The sequence below is a fragment of the Trichosurus vulpecula genome, chromosome 9, assembly GCF_011100635.1.
Source record: "Trichosurus vulpecula isolate mTriVul1 chromosome 9, mTriVul1.pri, whole genome shotgun sequence".
Lineage (NCBI taxonomy): Eukaryota > Metazoa > Chordata > Mammalia > Diprotodontia > Phalangeridae > Trichosurus > Trichosurus vulpecula.
The window spans coordinates 101,126,919-101,144,466 of NC_050581.1; the positions used below are offsets into that span (position 1 = coordinate 101,126,919).

General features: G+C 39.7%; 1 protein-coding gene across 5 annotated transcripts in view; it reads right to left on the minus strand.

The window, feature by feature from the left end:
* Positions 1-13,408: 13,408 nt before the first annotated feature.
* HAUS6 (HAUS augmin like complex subunit 6) overlaps positions 13,409-17,548 on the minus strand; it is a 39,488-nt gene continuing 35,348 nt past the window's right edge. For 3 of the 5 annotated variants that reach the window (XM_036738896.1, XM_036738895.1, XM_036738899.1), the window contains 2 exons: positions 17,459-17,497; positions 13,409-14,365 (listed from right to left, as the gene is read on the minus strand). In XM_036738896.1, coding sequence (XP_036594791.1) covers positions 14,277-14,365; positions 17,459-17,497 — 128 coding nt within the window. In that variant the 3' untranslated portion in view covers positions 13,409-14,276. The remainder of the gene's footprint in view (positions 14,366-17,458; positions 17,498-17,548) is intronic. The other 2 variants (XM_036738898.1, XM_036738897.1) reach the window with 1 other exon arrangement.

Genomic DNA, 17,548 nt, shown 5'->3' on the forward strand with positions numbered 1-17,548 from the left:
GGACTATCCTTGATTGGTTAGTGAATGCAAACTCATCCAAAGAACTAGTTCATATCCATCCACCTCAGGTACTTTGGGATATTTTGCCCTCCTGTCCAGGCTCCATGCACACACACGCCTCATCTCCTCTTGCTCTAGACAATCAGCACTACCATTGCTTCTGAAAATGGCATGACAATAGATTGTTACATGACACCACTCATGATTCCTGTGACTCTCTTGAGACAAAAACTCCCTTATCCATATGTGTTGCCTCTCTCTTGGGAGAGGGTTAGGACGGAGTTTGCCTTTTGTCATTTTTGGTATACATGGCATAATTGAAGAAGCAAGCCCCAGGTGGGTAGTGTGGGGTATCAAGGTTACTGGAAGGTTACTGGTAGATTAACCTTAAGAATCAAGAGATATTTGTCTTCCACTGAGATAGGAGAAAAAAAAACGAAGAGTAGAAGGAGAAATAGGCTATGTAGTAGCAGATAGAAAAGAAAGATGGGGAAGCTCATACCTGATGATCTCAATTTTCTCTGTTAAGTACAAAGAGAGGTCATCTGTCAAGGGGCAGACAGTGAAGGAGAGTTGGGAAGAGTAGGCAGGATGGAAGAGTGCGAGGGCAGGAAGGGTTTGAGGTCTCATTTTTATAGTTTTTTGGGAGGAAATAGACCAAAAGATCATCTGTGTTATCTTGCGGTAATGTCCAAATTATCTCAAAGTTATTGGTAAAACATCAAAGTCAAAATCATCATCTCAAAGTTATCAGCACCCTTTTAATGTTCTGGAACTGTGGAGGTCTGGATTGTCTGTACATATCAGAGGCCCAAAAGCCTTGACAAGAAGCATCTATCAATGGTAGGGAACCTGTGGCCTCGAGGCCACATGTGATCCTCTAGGTCCTCAAACTTCACAAGTTTGAATTCAGTCAAAGGGCCAACCTTGAGGACCTAGAGGGCCACGTGTGGCCTCGAGGCCACAGGTTCCCCACCCCAAAGATGGTTCCCCCTAATTTGACAAATATTACCAAGATGGGAATTTTAGTTAATATATGATAGTTTGTAAGTTATGTTCCTCTGATCTCTATAATGGTTTTATGTAACTTCCAAGTTTCCCTTTGCAATCTCATTTCTTGCTATTGCCCCTTTATATTGGTTACTTATAAACTTACTATATTGACTAGAAAAGGGTGGGGGCAGTCAAGGAGACCAGAAGAAATGCATTTTAACACGACAAAACACAAAATGTTAATGACCCAAAGAACAGATATTGCCTATAGAACATTTCCAACTGAATGTACTGCAGTCCTCTCAAACTCAGCATATCCAAAACAGCACAGTTCTATCCCCCAATCCTTTCCCTCCCAACTCTAGTAATTTCTGTTCAGGGCACTGCCATCCTTCCAGACATCCAGCTTCACAATCCAGAGTTCTCCTCAACTCTTCTTCTCCCTCACCTCCAATTTCCAACTGGTGAACTCAGTGACTTCTTAAATCCCTTTTAAATTTTAGACCTGAGATTCCGTGATTATCTGTCTCCTTTTTACTCACACAACTATCACCCTAGTCTAGAACCTCATCACTACTCAGCTGAACTACTACAAAAACCTCCAAATTTGTCTTCCTAAATCCATTCTATCTTTAATCCATCCTCCACACAGCTGCAAAATTGATATTTCTAAAACACAAGACTAACCATCTTACTCCCCAGTGCAAGAAACTCCAATACCTTTCTATTGTCTCTAGAACAGTGCTTCTTTAACTGTGGGTTGAGACCCCATATGGGGTCGCAACAGTAAAAGGTTTCTGACTGTGCAAGGACCAAAAATTAATTAAAAATCAAATACATAATGAATCTGAGAAGTTTCTGGCAGCACCTGCCCATGCTGTATCACACAACTTCACTGTAGCCTTGGTTCTGAACACAAAGCATGTGCACTTTGCACCGCACATGCCCTCATAATGCCAATGAGCACTGCCGAAACACGAAACATGAAAAGGGATCCAGAGTGAAATAAGTTTAAGAAGCCCTGCTCTAGAATAAGACCCAATCTCTTCTGTTTGGTATTTAAAGCCCTTTGCAGTATGGCTCTTTCCAGGCTAACTGCTATAATATTCTCCTTGCCTCACTCTACGTTCTAGCCAAACTGACCTACTTGCCATTCCATACATACGATATTACATTCCCCATCTCCATGATGCCTTTGCACAAGATATACCCCATGCCTGTAACGTAGCTCCTCTTCACTTCTGTCTCTTAGAATCCCTAGCTTTCCCCAGGCTCATACCACCTCCTACAAGATATATGTCTTAAGCGCTCCAAAAGACTCATGATGGGAAAAGCTATCCACATCCAGAGAAAGAATTACAGAGTCTGAATGCAGATTGAGGCAAACTATTTGTTCTCTTTTGTTTTTTTTCTTTTTTGGTTTTGTTTCCTTTTCTCCTGGTTCATTCCATTGGTTATAATTCTTCTTTACAACTTGACAATTTTGAAAATAAGTTTAATGTGAAGGTATATGTAGAACCTATATTGGATTACATGCTGTCTTGGGAGGTAAGGGGGAAGAGAGGGAGGGGGACAAAATTTGGAACTCAAAAACTTGTGGAACTGAGTGTTGTAAACTAAAAAAAAGAGAGAGAGATATGTCTTAATTACTAAAATTGTTAGTGCTCTCCTCCATCCCACCAAAATCACCTTTTTTTAAACCTTTTCACCTGTGTATTCCATATTGTGTATTCGATATAATTTTGTTGAGGGCAACAGATATTTTTGTCTTTCTATATCTAGCACATTGCCTGGCATATAGTAAGTACTTAAATGTTTATTGAATGAAATTGATTAATTCTCTAATAATCAGAAACAGGCTGTAAGTAAGGTAGATTTAAGTGTGTATAAGGTAGATTTTTGTTATTCTCTCTTATAGTTTAGTTCCCAGGATCCATAGCAATGTCTTCTTCCCAGGTGTTACCACACTTGCGCAGCATCATAACATTTTGCTTAAAGTTGTAAATATCCACTGCTACTGCACAGTGAGATATAACAGCGAGGCAAAGTAAACTTGTGAGGCCATCACTGGCTAGATGCCTTCTTTGTCTGTTGCCCTATAAAGCAAACGGGCACTGGTCAGTGAGTGGGGAACCCTTATGGTTGAATGCACAAGGTGGAATGCTGTACATGCCTTGATGGGCCCCCATCAAGGCTTGGTGGGGAGGGGGAATCTGTATTTGCCTCAGTTGGCCCCCATTGAGGCTTAAGAGGATTTAGTGGAGTGCACTAGCTGTGCTTGTCTTGATTGACCCCATCCAGACAGGTAGGGGTAGTTGCCCCACTTCTTGTCAGCCACTGAAAGAAGGGCAATTGGGGAATGCTGTAGGAGTTGGTGCTCCCATTATCAGCAACCCCTTTGAGAAGACTAGACTAGAATAAAGTAAGATTATTAACCCCTCCAAAGTTGTCTTCCTGTCCTTCATGTCTGACCAGATCAAGAGTGAACCTATGCTAACAGCCCACCTGTGTGTTTACCTGTCTTACACAGACAAAACAAGAGAACCTTTGGATACCTACCCTCTTACTAGCTATAAGACTAGGAATGATTAAAAACTGCAACAAAAAAAGGATAAATCAGCATTTTCAAGGCTGTGGATCAATAGGAACTCTAATAAATTACTGGACCAGTACAAGCATTTTGGAGAGCAATATGGCAATATTCAATGTGTTATAAAAAGAAAAAGTCATACCTTTTGACCTAGTGACTACTACTAGCACTTTATCCTGAAAAAAAAATCACAAAAAGAAAAAGAGACCTAACCACAAAATATATATTCATAGATACCCAATTTGGAATAGTAAAAAAAAAATTTTTTTTTAAAAAAACCTGTCATCTATTGGAGGGTGGCTAAATATATTGTATACTAATATAATGGAATAATATTTTTGTTAAAATGATAAATAGGAAGCATAGAAGTAAATAAAGAAAAATCTCCATGAAGAGATGAAAAGCAAAATTAGCACCTGCAGAAATTGTATATGAATTAACTATTCTATATATAAGGAAGAAAGGAAAAGGGAGATTTCTACAGGAAAAAATATCAAACAATGCATTTTCCTGTGTAGGTTAATACAACCCTTCCCTTCTCCTTTTACCAATCCCCCATTACTCATCAGAAGAAAGTGCTCTAGTTCTCAGCTGCTCTGGTTAAATTCTAATTTTGCAGATGAAGAAACCTTGGAGCCCCACAGAGTAACTTGCCCAAAGCTATATAAAAGTAGCAAGTGAAAGAGTTGGGGTTTAAACCCAGGTGTCCTAACTCTAGGTGCAATGGAACTAATCAATAGTCAACATATTTAAGGCAGAAATATAACTGTGAGTTTGGATAGTAAGGTAAGGTGAGGACAGGGAACGAGATCTCTCTGGTGGAAGGCACAGTAACCACTAATCTATACTTGATACACACCTACTCCTGGGGAGAGAATTGGGAAGAAGGGGAAAAAAATAACTTAAGGTAGAGGAGGAGCATGGTAAACGGAGCAAGGCTGGAAAATGCTCTTATCTACAATAGGCAGAAAATTTTAGAATGAGTGCAAGCTTGGAAGCTAGGAAGAAGGAAATTACATTATTACAGGATTAAAATAATAAAAGTCTGTGCTATGGGGTAGAATTTTCGAGTCACTTCAGCATGTTTTATTTACTTCATTAGAACTGAATGAATTCTTTGAAACAGCTCACCTGGTACTGTTTAAAAAATGTTTATGAGTTTTGGTTAAGTTGGTTTCTTTTCTTTTTCATTTCTCTTTTTTTTTTTTTTTTTTTGGTGAAAAGGAGTGGGGCAGGAGGGTTGCTTTCAGTTTGTTTAATTATCCCTCCCTGCTGAAAAGTCTTACTTCATCTGTTTGAGGCAGAAAAACCTGTAAGGCAACTGGAAAGCTTTCCCTTTATTAGGGTAACATTTCTTAACATTCTTTTGTTTTTTATTTTTTTTTAATCATTATTTATTTATTTAATATTTTTAGTTTTCAGCATTAATTTTCACAAGAGTTTGAATTACAAATTTTCTCCCCATTTCTACCCTCTCCCCCAACTCAAAGATGGCATATATTCTGATTGCCCCATTCCCCAGTCAACCCTCCCTTCTGTCACCCCACTACCCCCCACATCCACTTCTCCCTTACTTTCTTGTAGGGCAAGATAGATTTTTATGCCCCATTGCCTGTATGTCTTATTTCCTAGTTGCATGCAAAAACTTTTTTTTGAACTTCTGCTTTTAAAACTTTGAGTTCCAAATTCTCTCCCCTCTTCCCTCCCCACCCACGCTAAGAAGGCAAGCAATTCAACATAGGCCACACATATATCATTACGTAAAACCCTTCCACAATACTCATGTTGTGAAAGACTAACTATATTTTGCTCCTTCCTATCCTTATCCCCCTTTATCCAATTTTCTCCCTTGACCCTGTCCCTTTTCAAAAGTGTTAGTTTTTGATTACCTCCTCCCCCATCTGCCCTCGGTTCCATCATCCCCCCTTTTTTATCTCCTTCCGCCTTTCCTGTGGGGTAAGACACCCAATTGAGTGTGTATGGTATGCCCTCCTCAGGTCAAATCTGATGAGAGCAAGATTCACTCACTCCCCCTCACCTGCCCCCTCCCAACAGAACTACTTTTTCTTGCCACTTTTATGTGAGATAATTTACCCCATTCTATCTCCCCCTTTCTCCCTCTCTCAATATATTCCTCTCTCATCCTGTAATTTGATTTTAGTTTTTTTAGATATCATCCCTTCATATTCAACTCACCCTTTGCCCTCTGTCCCTTCAGCTACTCTAATACTGAGGTCTCATGAATTATACACATCATCTTTCCATGTAGGAATGTAAACAAAACATTTCAACTTTAGTCAGTCCCTTATGATTTCTCTTTCTTGTTTACCTTTTCATGCTTCTCTTGATTCTTGTGTTTGAAAGTCAAATTTTCTATTCAGCTCTGGTCTTTTCACTGAGAAAGCTTGAAAGTACTCTATTTTATTGGAAATCCATATTTTGCCTTAGAGCATGATACTCAGTTTTGCTGGGTAGGTGATTCTTGGTTTTAATCCTAGCTCCATTGACCTCTGGAATATCATATTCCAAGCCCTGTGGTCCCTTAACATAGAAGCTGCTAGATCTTGTGCTATCCTGATTGTGTTTCCACAGTACTCAAATTGTTTCTTTCTGGCTGCTTGCAGTATTTTCTCCTTGATCTAGGAGCTCTGGAATTTGGCAACAATGTTCCTAGGAGTTTTCTTTTTGGGATCTTTTTCAGGGGGCAATTGTTGGATTCTTTCAATTTCTATTTTACCCCCTGGCTCTAGAATATCAGGGTAGTTTCCCTTGATAATTTCTTGAAAGATGATATCTAGGCTCTTTTTTTGCTCGTGGCTTTCAGGTAGTCCAATAATTTTTAAATTATCTCTCCTGGATCTATTTTCCAGGTCAGTGGTTTTTCCAATATGGTATTTCACATTGTCTTCCATTTTTTCATTGCTTTGGTTCTGTTTTATAATATCTTGATTTCTCATAAAGTCACTAGCTTCCACTTGCTCCAATCTAATTTTTAAGGTAGTATTTTCTTCAGTGGTCTTTTGGACCTCCTTTTCCATTTGGCTAATTCTGCCTTTCAAGGCATTCTTCTCCTTATTGGCTTTTTGGAGCTCTTTTGCCATTTAAGTTAGTCTATTTTTTAAAGTGTTATTTTCTTCAGTATTTTTTTTTTGGGGGGGGGGGTCTCCTTTAGCAAGTCATTGACTTCTTTTTCATAGTTTTCTTGCATCACTCTCATTTCTCTTCCCAATTTTTCCTCTACTTCTCTTACTTGCTTTTCCAAATCCTTTTTGAGCTCTTCCATGGCCTGAGAGCAGTTCATGTTTTTCTTGGAGGCTTTTGATGTAGGCTCTTAGACTTTGTTGGCTTCTTCTGGCTGTATGTTTTGGTCTTCTTTGTCACCAAAAAAAAGATTCTGAAGTCTGAGTCTGAATCTGAGTCTGTTTTCACTGCCTGGCCATGTTCCCAGCCAACTTATTTCACTCTTGAGCTTTTCATCGGGGTATGACTGCTTGCAGAGTAGAGAGTACTTTGTCCCAAGCTTGAGGGGTTGTGCTGTTCTTTTCCGAGCTATTTCTACACAGCAAGCTCTGCCATACCAGCGCTCCTCCTCCCCCAAGAACTGCCAACCTGGCTAGTGACTCAGATCTTAAGCAGGCTCTGCACTCCCACTCTGATCTGCACTTAATTCCTCCCACCAGGTGGGCCTGGGCCCAGAAGCAACTGCAGCTGTAACTCTGCAAGCAACCTCAGAGCTGTACCACCTCCGCTGCCCCCAGGGCGGTGGCAGAACAGCGAACTTCTTTCACTCTGTCCCAGCAGTTTTTCCCACTAACCTTCTCTGTTGTTTTTGGTGTTTTTGGGTTGAGAAGTCTGGTAACTGCCACAGCTCACTGATTCAGGGCGCTATGTATGCCTGTTCCGCCTGGCTCCCGGTCTGGTTGGTCCAGGCACAGTCCACACTGGGCTCTGCTCCACTCTGCTCCCAGCTCCATGGGATAGACCTTACCCAGCAACCATCCAGGCTGTTCTGGGCTGAAGCCCTGCTTCCCTCTGCTATTCTGTGGGTTCTGCAGCTCTACAATTTGTTCAGAGCCATTTTTATAGGTTTTTGGAGGGACCTGGCGGGGAGCTCATGCAAGTCCCTGCTTTCCAGCTGCCATCTTGGCTCTGCCCCCATTTCTTAACTTTCTAAAAGATACATGTATGAAGATCTTCTATCAAAGAATAAGCTGACTCAAATACCTAGAGCAGCAATATACTGAAGAATTTGGGAGGAGGGATTACAACCACAATTTTTTAGACTCTTGTTTTTCTAATGCTCTTAAATGAATGATTACATAAACTTTTTAATAGGCATCTGTACTATAAATATATAGGTTAGCCTGGACAGTTCTCAGACTTTGCTACAGAGAAATGCAAACTGACCTACTTCATTGATTCTAGAAACTGAAAAGCAAAAGAAAATTAAAGCCTCAATATTTATGGTACTTTGTTATAGCTGTCAATTGTGACATGACATTATTGTGATTATTGTGCCTTCAAGTCCATCAACAGAAAGATCTCTGGCTCTTATCATATGCAGATATGACATCGTAAGACAATGTGGGTCAGTGGATATGGAATGATGGACTTGGAGTCAGAAAATCTGGACTTGAATCCTATCTCAGATGTTAATTAACTCACTAATGGGCAATTAAGTTACCCTTCTCAGAGCCTCAGTTTCCTCATCCATTAATTGGGAGCATTAGTACTTAATTATGCAGCATAACTTACTTCACAAGATTGTTGAGAAAAGTGTCTTACAAACTTTATAGTAATATACACGGCATATATGTGTATTTCTATTCTGAACTTAGCAAACACTAAAATGGACATTTATATAGACAAAATAATGATAATAATATCTAATATTTACATAGTGCTTACTACATACCAGGCACTATAGTAAAAATTTTACAATTATTATCACATTTGATCCTCACAACTCCTCTGTGAGGTAGGTGCTGTCATTAACCCCATTTTACAAATGAGAAAACTGAGACAAAGAGAGGTTAAGTGACTTGCCCAGAGTCACACAGCCTGTAAGTATCCGAGGCCAGGTTTGAACTCAGGAGTTTCTTATTTCAGACCTGGCACTCTATCCACTGTACCAATTAGCTAGAACAGAAAAAAAGAAAAAGTACGTGAAACAGCTAATCCCTATTACATACAACTTGCTTTTCCTTAAAGTAATATATAAATGTGAATTATTAGCATAATGTCCAAGAATAGAAGCATTACTATTCTGGGTCACAGCTATTCCACTTTAGTTGCTAGCATGTTGGTGCCAAGTTATAGCAAGAATGACAGAGGTACAGTTCTTTCATTGTTTAATTCAATAAATATTTAGTAAGCATGTGAAAGAAAGCATGAAGTGGAGTCATATAGTGGATTAGTTAGAAACAGGATGTTGGGAATGCTAGATTCCTCAACGCAAGAGTTTAAAATTTATTCAATAGGGAATGGGGAGCCACAGGAGGTTTTTGAGTAAGAGTGACACAATGTAGTCCTTCAGGAATATTCCTCAGGAAGTAACAGAAGGATGGACTGGAGTGGGAAATGAAGACAAGAAAACTAGTTAGGAGGCTATAATAAAATCCAGGCAAGAAGGGATAAGGGTCTGAAAATATCAGTGAGAATAAAACGCGGGGCGGGGAATATGTTCCATGGTATCCTGGAGGCAATATAGTACAGTGAAAGTCAGAAGCCCTGAGCTCAAGCCCTAAAGTTGCTACTTCCTATCTGTATGTATGGTCGACCTTGGGTAAGTTAATTTCATTCAATTAAAAACATCACAGGCATATATTCTTTCACCTTAGGTTTGGTTGTTAATTGGAAGTGGGGTTTTCAGAATTTTTCCAGATGGGAGATGTTAAAGCTAAATTTGCAAATTTCTACTTGCAAAACAAGCATTTAAACTTATATCCCCCTTCTTACTGCAATTGTTTCTACTTCGTGTCCTTTTAGAAACATAGATATTAAAAGTATCCCTTTAGCATTGTGACCATTCCAGTAACCAGTTTTTTCCAGTTGCTAATATATTATGCTGATACACACATAAATAAACCATGCCTCTGCCTGCCCAGTCTGCAAAGAAGCTAGGTGTCCTTCTGGCAAGACTGTAGGACACAGGAAAACATTTTTCTAAGGGCTATCTCCAATTACGCTGTTTTCTTGTGTGACTATGAATCGGAGTGCATGGAAATTAGGAAAGTATTTCAAGAAAATTTAGAAAAAGCGTTAAAATAACAACATTAGCCTTATCTTAGAAACCCTCAGAACCTTAGTTCTCACTAAATCTGAAAGTGGTAATGATGGCACTTTGCAGGTTGAGAATCATAAGTGAACCCATCCTTCTGAGATATTCATCAGAAGCGGATTTTAAAAAACGTGGTACAAAATTCCCCACAAAATCACTTCTGAATAGGACTAGGATCCTAGAAGGTCTTCCCCATCACCACCATCCCTATGTCCTGGTACTTGCTGGTCCATTTTCAAACCAGGAAACGTGGGTGTGCTGGGAAGAGCCCTGGATGTCAGAAGTCAAGGCTTTGGGTTCCAATCCCTGCTCCTGCTGTTTATTAGAAGCCTGGTTCAGGTTGAGTCATTGACCTCTCTGAACCTAACTTTCCTCATCTGAAGAATGATGGAGTTGGACTGCGTGACTCTCAATCCCCATGACAATGCTGTATAAGATACTTCCACAGACATCAGTGCTGAATTTGCTGGACCACTCGGGAGGCTCTTTTGCTTTGACTTTGCTATTGTAAACATTTCTCAGGCTAAAACTCCAGTCAGGCTGTCTCAAGGCTGGCCATAGCAGGCGGCCTCCTGCATCCAATTCCTTGCTTCCCAACTGATTAGTTCCAAGAGGCAGTGTCCCTCCACCCCACCGCCCGCCCAAACCCGCCCCTGGGCGGGCGCGGCTGCGCGGAAACTTACCCGCAGGAGCACAGTTCGCAAATGCATTTTTTCACCGGCTGAGGCATCTTTAGTAGGTGATGCTGATGCTATGGATGCTGCTGGCTGGACAGTGCATACCCCGCACTTCTTTGCTTCCAACCTCTTTGTGAGCCCCAGGCGGGCTTGTTTCGCTCACAATCAACCTCAAAATTTTTAAGGGGCTTTTCGTCGTTTAATATTTTCAAAAAATAAAAAAAAAACTTTTTTTGTACAGTTCTTTGTCGGGTTTTCGTCAATCAGGTAGATTTTTCTCTATACACAGAGGCCGAATGGCTGAACCCAGGGTTCTTGCTCCTAATAGCCGCTGCGCTTTTTTTTCGTAGGACGCCCGTGCCCACCCACACGCGCCCGCCACTGCCTTAGCACTGCCCCGAGCCGCACCCGGCGCTCCTGCACGTGCCTGTTTTCCCAAAACACACTCGCGGGGTTTTCCCGTGACGTCCCACGCAGGGCCTACTGTGACGTCCCCATGTTCATGGGTGGACTCGTGTACGCTTTTCTGATGCCAGCGCCGGCCCTTGTGACGCCAGGGACCCGCCCCCCTTTCCGTATCCATGTTACCGGCTGCGGATCTCTTAAGTTCAAGGACAGCCAATTCTAGTGCACCTCTCTACCTTTAAGCTTAGGAGGTCTCTAGAAGAAAACTGAAAAACAGAAAAACATGGACCTTTGGAATGGGAGGAAAGGGGAGTGAAATTAGTTGATTCGGAAAAAAAAAAAGCCAGCAGTTACTATGGAAATGTTTTGCATAGTTTCCATATATAATCAATATCAAATTGATTGCCTTCTCATGGAGCAGGGAGGGCAGGACAGAGGGAGAGAATTTGGAACTAAAAAAAATCGAATGCTAAAACATTTTTACATGTAATTGGAAAACATTTAACAAAATATTTTTTTAAAGCTTGATCCCTTTTTGAGTTACAGTCTATATGAGTACGAGCATCAGTAAACTTCCCAAGTGTCCAGCTCAGGCCTTCACCCTTAAATCATATGTATACAAATTAATAGGTTAAACAAACTGTTGTTATTGAATTGAGGGAAAGGGCTAAAGGGTGATACAAACATGATAGCACATTAATGTAAGAGTCAGAAGGGAACTACAACCTGTGTCACATACTGGCCGTGTGACTGGTCAGAATCACTCTCCTCTACAACTTCTACCTCAGTAAGTTTACAAAAAGCTGCTGGACTGTACCGGACAATTCCCAATACCGATTCAATCACCAATTCAATCTCTATACCCATCAAGTGGATTAGACCTATGGTTATGCAGAACATCCCTACACATCCATTGCCTAACATTCAAGCCCTTTCGAAAACTGACTCCAACCTGCTTGTCCTGTACGCAGAATAGTAGTTCTAACCAAACTTACTCCCCCATTCTTTAACCATTCCCCAGTTTTTTCCTAACTGGTACCATCCCCACACTTCAAATACATGGCTGCACCACACCCCTACTCAAGCACCTAAAATCTTTCCCAGCTTTCTAAGCCTGTTTCCCTCTCTAGTTGTCTTTCCTGATTTCCTCAACTGTGATCTCTACTATCACGTCACTTGTGTCCGATGCACTTACCATAGTCTCTTTTTTTACGTGTTACTTTATTCTGTACTCATCTCTCCTACCAGTAGCAAAGTTCCTGGACACTTGGGGCTGCTTCAGGTGTGTACTGCTCAGCACATCACCTCCGATGCAGCAGACTCCTCTGTGTCACTTCCAACAGTGAGTCCCATACATCCCTCTTGCATAAAGCCTTCCCATGGGATCAGTAACATCTTTCTTGCTTGGACCTCAGAGTTCTCCAATGTTGTGTATTGCTATTATCTATCCTCTCTTCTACTACATCAGTTAGCTTTGTCAAGGTAGAAATGATCACATGTAAACTTTGAATCTTCCTCAACACCTTGAAGTGGTTTTTTATTTTAGTCCAAACTTGATTTCATAGGCAATTCCTAGTGTGGAAACTCCTTCCAATGATGCGAATCCCCACTCAGCAATTCCACTGTAGCTTCTAGTCTTGGGAGAGTTGCCTAGAACATGAGATTAAGTGACCTGTCCATGATAACACAACTTATGTGTGCCAGAGGCAGGACTTCGACTCAGGTTTTCCTCACTCCAAGACCAATTCTATCCACTATGTCATAATATTTTTCACTGAGCACAGGAGATGCTTAAATGTCTGTTGAGTTTAAGCCAGATGTTACATACAAACAATACTTTTCCCCCACCATCTAAATAAATACACTTCCTCATTTTCCAGTTTTTACCAAGTTCCTGGCAGCCAGTAAGAAAGCTGGTGAGATCAGTTGCTTTCTTTGGCAACGTGGCTATGGCTTACATTTAAGTGTTAATTCTGTTTAATCACAATTGCAGCATAAATCAATAGAAAAACTATGTTGTGAATTGTATCTCCTTAGGATATAGTTTTTGATGCAATAGACATGATTCCCAAGCCTTTCTGGAGTTATAAACACCCTAAAACTTGATTAATAAACTCTTCTATCTCTTCAATTTATTTTTTGCATAAAGTTTAACTTGATTATGAATTTACACTGAAAAACTGTGGCATCCATTAAAATAATGGGATACTATAAGCCCAACTTGAGTTAACAAGTGTCATCATGATGTACTCAATGCAAAATTATTGTTTTGGCTAAACATGCACGATTTTTATTAAAGTTAAAAAGACTCAAAGTAACTAAAATGCTAACTCTAAATACCACATATTTTGTCTTTTCAGATCTAACAAAATATTCTGTCTACGTTATTCAATTTTTTGTGAATACTAACTTTCCATTTCATATCTGGGGAACTTTCCATGGTATAAATGCAACCACCAGAGGAACAGTGAATATTATTTATTTACATTTTTTTAATTTGAAATACAAAACTAGAAAAATAAATAGTCCCAGTCTAAATTAGACCAAATAAGTCCACTACCCAGTTAAACCCACTGAGTAAATTTCTAGTTCTTGGTAGTCATTCTTATATCTTCTCATCATTTTTCTTCTGTTATTCTGTCATTTTCTCATTCGGAGATCCTTTTCCCAATCTTCTTTCATATGCTCATTCTTTACTACACCTAACTGCAACTCCATAAGCTGGAGGGAAAGCAAGTTTAAGGTTTAAACTATCTGGTTCTTACTTTTTCTCCAATCATGCCCTACATCATTTACTATTTTCAATATTTTTGTTAGTGATTTTAACATGTCCTTAAGTAACAGAGAAGTGCTATTTCCTTCTTATGCTATTTAACCTTTAAAATCAATCAAGCTACCATGTATGCCAACAGGTTACTTAACTTCGGAAAGCTTGTTCTTTACAAGTTGATTGCTGATGATGATATTAAAATGTCTTCTTGTAACCAGGAACAAATCACTTCACCCCTCTGGGCCTCAATTTCCTTATCTATAAAATGAGGAGACTGAATTAAATGATCTCTAAAGTCCTTTCAAGTTCTAACATTCTGTGCATTCTATATTGTTTTCAACTTCCATTTTTTACAAATGGGCAAAATGCTATACATTTTTTCATTCAAAAAGACTAAAGAATTCACTAACTGGATACTATATACGCCTCTTGCCCTAAAAGATTGAAGTGTTGTTACCCAGTGGGTTTTTTTTTCCCCTATCTGCAGGAGTAAGGCTTCCCAAAAATATTTAGATTACAAATCAGCTTTTTATTCTATAATGAATCTTCAATTTAAATCCATCATAATTCAATTAATTGTGCAACTGCTCCATCTTCTTCAGCCTTTAAATTGGATGAAGAGTCAAGCCTTTTATCCGAGTTCTTTTCTTCTGAAAAAATAAAAGTAAACATTACAAAGTCAAAAAAACAAAAATCACATATTCCAAAGTAACAGCAACATTTAGAATCTCTGTATATGATAAAATTGTGCTTATGCCTCTAAAACTACTTGCCTACCAATAAATTTATATTCTTTCCCACTGCAGCACTTTTCCCAAAGGCAGTCAGTAAAATTCTGCCCAAAAGCCTCTTGATATACTAAGATTTTGTTATATCAATTCATTATCCTTCCCCCTTAAACCCTTCCCTCCTACTGTAGAGTGCAACACTATCCTCCCAGTCCCTCAGGCTCACAACCTAGGAGTCATCCTAGATTCCTCACCTCTTCATATCCAATCTGTTACCAAGGCTTGCCACTTTCATCTTTGTAATATCTTTCAAATATGCCCCCTTTTTTCTCCTCTGACACTGCCATCACTCTACGGTAGGCCCTAATAGTGTCATGTCACTCCCCTACTGAACAAACACCAGTGGCTCCCTATGGCTTAGGATTAAATACAAAATGTTCTGTTTGATGTTCAAAGCCCTTTGTAACTTAGCCCCCTCCTACATTTCCAGTCTTCTTACATCTTACTCCCTGACACATACTCTTGGATCCAGTGGTGCTGGCCTCCTGGCTGTTCCAACATCAAGACTATATCTCTGGGCTCTGAGAATTCTCTCTGGCTGGCCCCCATGCCTGAACACTCTCCCTCCTCTGCTCTGACTATTCACCATAACTTTAAGTAACAACTAAAAACCCACCTTCTATAGGAAGCCTCCCCCAAGACCTCTACATTCTAGTACCCTCCTGCTTTTAATTATTTCCTATTTATATTGTATATAGCTTGATTTGTATATATTTGTTTGCATGTTGTCTCTCCCCTTAGATAGTAAGCTCTTTAAGGGCAGGGATTGTCTTTTACCTCTTTTTGTATCCCCAGAAGTTGTCACAATGCCTGGCACATAGTAGGTGCTTAATAAATGTTTACTGATTGATTATATTAGCCAAATCATGCACTCTTACATAGAAACAAACTCACTACAACAAGATCTATGTGATGGTATAATCTTTATCTTACCTCAGCTTTAACAGTAATTTTAAAAGTTTTATTAATATATTTCCAATAGTTGTGTTTTTTGTTTTCTTTTAATAACTGTACACATAATATCACCATTTAGATAAATGAGTTTGCTCTACATGGTGGTGCAATTCTAATAAGCCACTAACTGCCATTAACATCCTCAAAAACCCAAGAAAATTTCAGGTTACAAATAAACTTCCACCCTTAGCGGCGGCTAGGTGGCGCAGTGAGTAGAGCACCAGCCCTGGAGTCAGGAGGACCTGAGTTCAAATCTGGCCTCAGAAACTTGACATATTTACTAGTTGTGTGACCATGGGAAAAGTCACTTTACCCCAGTTGCCCTGCCTTCCCCCCCTCCAAAAAAATAAAAAAATAAACTTTCAACTACACATATGCCATAAGAATATATATGCTATATACATATATATGTATATATATATATGCTTTCCTTTGGGAAAGTAGCTGAATTCTGCTCCTTACTGGTATCAAAGTATCTAATTAGTTGCCAGATCTTGCTGTTTTTTCCATCTCTCACACACAACCACTTCCTCTATTCAGACAGCCTCCATTCATCCCATCTCCCAGATTATTACAACATCTTCCTAACAGGTGTCTCAGTCTCAAGTCCCTCCCCTCTGAAGTCTATCTTCCACACTGCTGCCAAAATGATTTCTTTAAGTAAAACTCTGATGGAGTCACCCCTTACTCAAAAACCAATGACTCCCTATTGCCTCTAAGACATCATAAACTCTTTTGTTTAGCTTTTTAAAGACTAGGCCAGGAACTCTAAAGGTTTTTCCCCTCCTAAATTAATAGCTTTATGATGGCAAATTGGGCCATCTTTTGTCTCAATTCCTACCTAGCCTTTAGTCACTGAACGAATTAATCAATCACTGTTGCCTCAGACAAGCTGAGACCTGGGAAAGACCTAATTTAGAAAGGCCAAGATCACCCATTGCATCCTGGGCCACTGTCAGTCGTCTTAACTTTTGTCTTGCCACTGGACTTCATGATTCTAGAGGGGAGCGAGGCTGGTGACCTTGCACAGCTCTGCCTCACTTAAATCCAAGCATTGTGATGTTAATGGTCCTTTTTAAAAACAAAGGACAGAACAAAACATACAAACAAGCCCTAACTTATCTTTCCAGCCTCGTTGTGTTCCACCTCCTTCAATGATCCAATCAAACATGCCTTCTCTGTTCCTCACACGACATGCATGAGCCCTCTGTGCCTGAAAATCACTTCCACCTCCTAGAATCCCACTCTTCCTTCAAGAAAAGCTCAAGTACCACCTTCTACATGAAGTCTCTCCTGATTCCCCCAACTACTAGTGCCCTCCCCTTTATCTTTGTTGTTGTTATTCTATACTTATATAGGTACTTGTCTTTCATTATTAAGTCTGCTACCTGAACTTAAATATTTTCATTGTTTTTAATTATACACACATATATATGTAAATATATACACTTGTAAAAGACCACGTCTTGGGCCAATCAAAGTCCTGGTCCCACTCTTGAGAGACACAGAAACTAATTTGCCTACCTCTTCACCCTAAGAAACCTGATGCTACTTCCCTAACCCCACCATGACTCACTTTAAAATTTCCAGACACTGTGCAGACACTAGATCTATTTAGCCCATTGTAGCTCAGAATTCCTGATCTCAAGCCTCAGCTTCCCCAGTAGCTGAGACAAGCATGTACAACCACACCCACTAAGTCTGTGTTTTTGTATCCCCAGCACCTAGCTCACACATCACACATAATAAGCATTGTTAATAAAAATTTTTTAATTGACTGATGTGACAATCCTAAGACTCAAACTTTACCAAATTCATTCGTTACCTCCCTTCGTCCCATGAATAAGAGCAACCAAGTCAGTGTCACATGACTGCATTTCACTAAAAATTTAATATTCAACTATTTGCTAAATGTTTAATCTACAAGGGGTTAAAAATTCTCATCTTTCTTCCTGGCCACAGAGTATCTCTGAAATTTAGTCTCATTCATTTAGAACTTACTAGTATACTCCCCGGAAATATGCTCTTGAGGTGAGTAATCTGTCAAATTGAATACAATAATCAGAGAAAGGAATAGTTAGTAGGGTTTAA